This window comes from Clinocottus analis, unplaced genomic scaffold (assembly GCF_023055335.1).
Source record: "Clinocottus analis isolate CAN_PGR_092001 unplaced genomic scaffold, fCliAna1.0.p SCAF_6, whole genome shotgun sequence".
NCBI lineage: Eukaryota > Metazoa > Chordata > Actinopteri > Perciformes > Cottidae > Clinocottus > Clinocottus analis.
The window spans coordinates 8,453,722-8,461,255 of NW_027176218.1; the positions used below are offsets into that span (position 1 = coordinate 8,453,722).

A 7,534-nucleotide genomic window follows, 5' to 3' on the forward strand; every position below is an offset into this window, starting at 1 on the left:
TTGCTGAATACAAGAATGAAAGAAAAGCAAATTACGCCTCAGTAAAGACACAATTACACAAACCATCCTTCAACAAGAGACCTTTACTCCTTAGCTGGTGTGAAGTGAAATAGCCACAAGCTATCTTAGTGCAATGTCCAAATATTTTTTCTTTAATAGGAAAATTGTTACTTATTGATCTGCACTTTGCAAAGCCTTCCAGCAATGCTCCAATCACCACAGCTGTCAAAACCATTGAAATACACCCTGTTCCTTTGCGATTTGATGGCACCCTAGTTCTCATTACTGGCACATTTCCAATGTTAATTACCTTCAACATAGCGGCATCTCCCTCAAAAGAGTCTTGTACAGGCCACTCGTGTCCCAGCAGAGGACAGCGGGGGGCAAGAGTGATAGGGCAAGTGAGGAGATACTGTGCTTTGCCTGTCTAGAGCTTGTGTTGAATCTGTGCACCACTGAGTCTGGCTATTAGGCTGCATGATGGGCTTTTCTTTTCCAGACCATTTCCCATGGTCAAAATAGCATAAAAACACCATTGTGGCTCAATAGCAAAGACTTCAACTGAATAATCACAAGGGTGAAACTGTAACTATTACAGAGGCACCTCTGGGATAACCATACATAACAGGGGTGTCAAAAACACTGTCGGCTTTCTGGAGGGCAAAGTGTTTAAAGTGTATGCTGTTGGCTCTTGCTCCAACATCTGCTTTTAATTACTCAATTAGTGCAATCATTTAGTCTCCTTGACATTCATCCAAATGGCAAATCATAGCCGGAAGATGTTCTGTTTAAACAGAGCGTTAAGAGTCATGAAAAATGCATACACAATAATGTATATGGATACTTAACTAATTGAACCAATTAAAGTGAGGGAACTGGTTTGAGTGTGAACAGCGCCGGCATCGCCCTCCGGGAAGAAGCTTTGACACTTCTGATCTACAGCCTCCCCTCTCCCTATTCACAGGCCGAGGCCTGAGGTCATATTTCAGCAGACAAAAGGTTTTGACTTTAGTCAAGCAGCAACAATGAACTAAAAATGCCATGCAGATTGAAGGCAGCACAGAGCATCATACAAGCCATTATACTACAAAGTAATAGCATATCCAGGTCCTTAAGAAAATATACATGGTAGTTAGAACACTGAATCTGCCCTCAGAAACTGGAGAAAATATATTGCTGCATTCATTAACACATACAAATCTTCTTCTCTGTCGACTTCAATGCACATTAAAGCATACTCCTTTTTTGTTTTTCAGGACTTTTGATTACGCTTTAAGTATCATAGTGAGACTCCTCTCTCAGATATATGAATATTTAAGCATAGACATACCAACAGATCAACCCGAGGGTTAAATGAATCTCTGCTCGGTTTAAGGTGAGCTTGCTTACCCCCATCCCAAAGTTAAACCGATGCAATCCCCCCCCCCCCCCCACTACCCACCACCACCACAAAAAAAGAATGATTGTACCCCTGCGGTGATGATTTCCTGCATGCTATAGATGCATAAATAAACATAGGCATAAATACACAGAGGACACTGACTGGGACTAGCTGGCCAAGTGGGGCAGCTGTTATTAAAAGGGCTATTTATCACTGTCACCCCTCTCAGGTTCCATCCCTCTCTGCCCTCCAGCGATGTCACTAGGCCGCACAGGAACAATGTGGCTCATCCAACCAAACATACCCCCTCGATCATATAGACACAAACTCACACGTGGTTGTAGTCACAGCTACACACACACAAAGTAAACATGTCTGGCTTCAACCTGCTGGTATATTGTGTGAATTAACTGGGATTGACTTCTCATTTGATGACTTGGCTGAAACAAGCACAAAAATACAAGATCCTCGCTCCTTTCGATTTCCGTCAAATCTGTACAACAACGCTACACTGCGCACACCGTTCATTTTCCGCTCTGTTACTTTATTGATTGTGGCCACAATTATCCACTTTTCTGAAGCACTGCATTAAGTGAATTCCCCCTTTGTTGGACAATAAGTACAGAAGGTTGGCTAAGTCATGCTATTCCTCAGCCTAAGGGGACAGTCTACTTCTCCAACACCCTCATCATCATTAGCAAGCCCAGATAAAAACACACCTCAATTAGTCCACCTCTGCTGGGGGAGCCACATCAAGTGAGGCAGACGCTTCCAACTGACCCGTGCCATAACTTCACTTACAGCAGCTCTTGCCGTGTCCAGACTGAGGGCAAAAGATTACATTATTGAACAATTACCTATGCTTCAAGGTTTCAGCCTTTAAAGGGAGCCTTGAATCACATTTTCAGTCTGTGTCTTGCAGTAAAACTTGGAAAATAGTATCCAAAAGACCCTGAGGTACAGAAGTTTAACTTATATACAATGCACCATCAGCATGTTATACTGTAGATATGCAGTCAGCAAGGACTTTAAAAGCACCTCTTGCTGGAGTTTTATTTTCACATTGTGTATCAAAGTCACATTGGAAAATAGATGCATGAACATTTGCTGTAACATGTAGAGTGCATGAAAATACGGCTGCGGCTAATGTTTATTTCATTATCGATTGACCTGACAGTTATTTGTTTGGATAGTTTTGAAATGTTAAAATGTGTTTCATCATAACTTTCTAGCCCGCGGTAAAATCTTGAATTGTCTCATTTTGACCGAACAATATATTTTATTTTGATACATGACAAAGAGAAGCAGCGACGTTTTCATTTGAAAAGCTAGAAACTGAGAATGTTTTATATTTTTTTCACTGTTTCTTCCCCAAACTAAATGACTGAAATTATTAATCTTATATCAAAAAATGCAAATAATGTTTCTGTCAATGGCCTAACCAGTTAATCGACCAATGCGTTCAGCTCTACATGATGTTGTTTCTTTGGGAGTTCTTGTCTACATCTACTGAGCACCACCCAGCTTTTTAATTCTGAACTCCCTCCTTTTCTTTCATCTAAGCACTACAGCACCTATAAACCTCTCACACGCAGCAATCCACTCACGATTAATGAAGTGCTTACTTAACCAATTTAAACCCTTAATTCCTATTAATTCAACATAATAGCCACCCTCTCCGCCAGAATTAACAACACTCCAGCAGAAACTTACAAATCTCTGCAGGCCAGAAACAGTCAACCCAGCAAATCCCATATTCTTTGATAAATATGTAACAGTATGTATATCACTGTTAAAATGCATAACCCTCGTGTAAGACCCCTATCAAGTCTGCTTTACACCTGTATTACATTTCTCCCTCAATCAGCAGCTTTTCTGAGACACCGGCCTCCCACGAGGAGCAGAAACCATTACAAGGGGCTGCAGCTCATTTGCAGAAAGATTGGAGATCGTGCTGCATCAAAAAGTATGTGAAGCATTTCCCCGAACAAAATTGATTTATTCCATTTCTATGTTTGTATGCAGCATCAGTATCAGTATATTTAATGCAAATCCCCAGTCTGGCTTTGAGTTTCTGTGTAGGTTGCTCCTTATTGTGCAAGTAAGAAGCAGGGCGATCAAATAACACAAGGGGCCTGCTCTGGTGCAACATTTAGGCACATGCAGTATTTTTCTAAGATATTTTATCTTGAACCAAATGATAAAACATACATTTTGTATAACAAATCATATAAATCAAACAAAACCATGCCCTTTTTCTGATCCACTGAGGCCGCTTGTTTAAGCAACAAAGGCATTAGGCTGTTTGTTAGTGAAATAAAAAGGCATAAGCAAATAAATAAATATTTCTGAGTATTTCAATTTTGACTTAGGAAAAACAGATCAAGCAGAGCCCGTGGCTAGAGGAGCCTGACTGCATGCTGGTGGGGGGTAAAAGACAGCCTGGGGGATGTGGAGGGCGTCTGTTTTTTAATGAGCTGAAACTTTAAATACTGCATAATATATAATAAAAATGGATAGTTCATTTAACTCTCCCGATAAGTCGTGGGGAAACTATTAAAATCCATTACTCTCTTAATGTCAACAGAGTAAGCATTGAGTATGAATGAAGTGAACATGAAGCCACATCATCAACGAGAAAGAAAAACATAACAATAATCAACTTGGACTGGAAGAAAAAAAATGGATTTGGGCATGAAGTTAAGTGCACAAGCTCAAGGGCATCAACTAAACACAGAAAAAGCAATGACAATGATTTATTAAACTATATAAATTTGGATCCACTCTAAGAATACAAGATTTGCATGTTTATCATGCTTTAAATGTGAAGTAGAATAGGAGGAACCTAGACAAAATTGTCCAGAATTTGTATTTATTGCAACTTAGTCGTAATGTCAGCTGGGAGTGGTCTTGAGCTGGAAAAGCCAAAATAGATGACTGACAGACATTTCAGCCACCCACTGACAGTAGCTTTGGCAACGCTGATTGGCACAGCAGGCACAGCGTTTCAATACTTCCCCTTCCCCCAACACACACACACACACGAACACGCGCACACACACACACACACACACACACACACACACACACACACACACACACACACACACACACACTCTAAAACATGTCATAAAGATAAAAGAAGATACAGAAAAGAATCATGGTGCCCCTTGTCATCACTTTGGTGAAGAAATACACCTTAATACATTCTTAACCCCATCAAAAGATACAGAAAAAGTAGTAATTTCAGTGATAATGACCAAAGATCAGCAATTATTAACCAACGCAAAGATCTTTTAACTATAACAAACATAGAAGCCTCTTACTTTGCTTAAGTAATCCTCTTTCAAAGCCGATCAAAGTGTGCAAATATGCAACTGGAGAGGTTTCTGGTAGAAAAGTAATGAGCTTTATGTTTGCCTTGTCACATTGTAATTCAAAAAGTGCCATTTCACTGTGAATATTGTGACAATGTTGGCTGACACTTCTGCATTAAGATGTAATTCCAAGTGTGGTCCTTAAAGTGATCTGAGTGATGGCTTTGGTACCCTGCTGCTCGTGGAGCAAGCACAGAGACGATGCTGGTGGCCGATCCAGAGGCTTAATAATGATAACCTCACCAATATTAGCTGCAGGGGTTTGTTCACACAATAATTGTTTCTGCCAAGCCATATATCTATATGACAGAAATAACTGCTGTGACTTTTCTGCTTAATAATTGATTTAAGAAGTGGCTGCATCAACTATTTCAAGAGGATGAACATGGTTTGTGCCATGTTTTTTTGCTCCGAAGAAACAGAGAATGTATTAGCTAATTAGAAGATAATTACAACTCTCTGCAAGTTGATTAGCAATTTCACTGTTGAACATTAACAATTTACAGCAACACTACACTCAATTTCAGCACTTGTTTTGCTTTACTTACCTAAATTCTAAACAGTACAAGTATTTAAAGATTTCACCTTGACAAAACTTATTACCAGCTTTCGCATGCAATTAAACTTGCCAAACGGGCATTAATTCTTTGTTCATTACCAGATTAGATGTGTGTTGGGTAATTTAGACCCTTCAATACAGGACTAGACTACAACGGCTATTGAAAGACATCAATCTCGCACCAAATGCGGATATATTTTTGTAATTTACAGCAGCTCATTTGCCAGATACTCTAAACCTGCACTTGTGTTGACTGAGGTTCGGTGTGTAATGCTAAGCCTCTGCTGGAGCTGAAGGGGTGCCCTCCCCTGCAGTTTAGAGTGACTCAAAGGTGAAGCCCTGAAAACAAATACAATGTACTCACATGCTCCACAGTTTAGATTTCACTGACTCGCATCATCCTGTAAAAGCAGTACACAAAGCTGTAGTCAGTTGCAACCCCACGCAATTGTGTCTGGCTGTACGGTGTATCAATGCAGCTCGTGGGTCAAAGGGTCAATGAGTAATTAAGACATGGTTGCCTGAGCATTCCCCATGCACATTTCCAGTCCTGATGAAAGGTTGGAAATGAAAGGAGGGGGATTTAAGTGCAGCCTGATACTATGGATCAGATTTCCATAAGTGTGTCTAAATGTTCCGTGTTCAAGGCAATTAGTATGATTAAGAGATATTGTGGTGTCATCATGCTGTTTAAGAGGATTTTGCCCATGAATTCGGCATGAGGGTTGGATTTCTTTTACACAACAGTTACTTTGCTTATACAAATATGTAAATTACTGTTCATCCAGGGACCTTAAATATTTGTTTAATGTCTCATTCAGTTAGTGGTGTCCTTGATGCAGTAAAGCAAAGTAGTTTTATCACTTTTTGGGAGGAATAGAGGTGATAGTAGTGCTTGAGTAAGTTGGCCAAATCTTAAAATTAACGGAGACTCTAAGACCACAAGGAATTTAACACATTTTTGATGTGTCAGTTTTTAAATATTGGATCCAATTACCTTGTAAATAATCTTCCATAGAACAAGCTCGTTTCACAAAACAGGACACTCGTGATGAGACGACACATCATGGACAGCATGTGGGCCGATATCACAGCCTTCAAGTACAAAGAAGGTCAGAAGGTGCATTGATTTACATGTACAACAAGAAATTATTTGTTCGGTTTCATTGTTGCTAAAAATGAAGAGGCCAAGGACAGAAAATTGAGGTCCCTGATAAATGCTATTAGTAGGAGATGCTGAGGAGTGAAGAAATCAATATGGCAGTTTGTCAAGCTGCATCTCAGAGGGCGCAGGACTGCAGCAGAGGTAAGTGTGCCCTGTCAGCAAAGCACATTACCAGAAATCAAAGTCCAGTGAAGGCCCGAAGGAAGGGATGCAGATGTTTCTATACAAAGGCCACACTTTGGTAATTAAAACCTATTTTATCAGACCTGTCTTGTCACTGTTTTTTCTCTAACACTATTGACTATCTGTTGCATGCATAGTGATCACTAATTTACCTTTAAATAAATGAGCCAGGGTTATTTACAACCTTGTTACACAAAATGAAGCAAAAGACATGATTGGGTGAAATAGATTATTACACTTGGTATCGCGTTAATATTTAGGACTTACTTAAGAAAATTACTTCATTTACAACTATTTAATATTCAAGTCTTGAGAAGTTTGCTGACCCGTAGTACAGGTGTTAAGTCCATGTGACAAGAAAACCATTACATCCAAATCATCACAGTCATTTTACAAGCTTAAATATTTGTTGCAAAAAACATACTTTTACAATGACTTTTCCTAAACTTTCCAATAAATGTTAATGGAAAGTCAGCTTTCTGAACAAACACGGCAAGTATTGTGTCAGTGTCATAACATGCATTGCTGAGTCCTCCAATGCAACTCTTCAATCTTAAATAATAAAACACAAATGAAACAGTTCAGCGAAACAACAAGAGCATCAATGACATAAGATGGCCCTTCAGCCAATGTGTCCACCAGAACAGTTGAACAGCAGTTTGGCAGACAAAAGTCTCTTGAAAATACACTCAAAATAGTTGTATTTCTGGTTTAGTACTGTGCGCCGCCTTCTTCTTTGTAGGCGAAATAGACTGTGACAGGTCCAACACTTGTCTGCACTGTTTCTGCAGCTCCCACCACCATCCAGCAGCCAATGCCATAAGCCAAACAAGGGATGCCTGCAGGAAAAGGACACCATGATTATTCAG

General features: G+C 39.7%; 1 protein-coding gene across 1 annotated transcript in view; it reads right to left on the reverse strand.

Annotated features, from left to right (window-relative positions):
* The window catches only part of cunh15orf61 (chromosome unknown C15orf61 homolog), a 31,336-nt gene that overhangs the window by 23,393 nt on the left and 409 nt on the right, over positions 1-7,534 (reverse strand). Inside the window, exons 2-3 of the mRNA XM_068603147.1 lie at positions 6,315-7,504; positions 5,682-5,718 (exon numbers count right to left, since the gene is read on the reverse strand). Of these exons, the coding sequence (XP_068459248.1) occupies positions 7,377-7,504 (128 nt within the window). The 3' untranslated portion in view covers positions 5,682-5,718; positions 6,315-7,376. The remainder of the gene's footprint in view (positions 1-5,681; positions 5,719-6,314; positions 7,505-7,534) is intronic.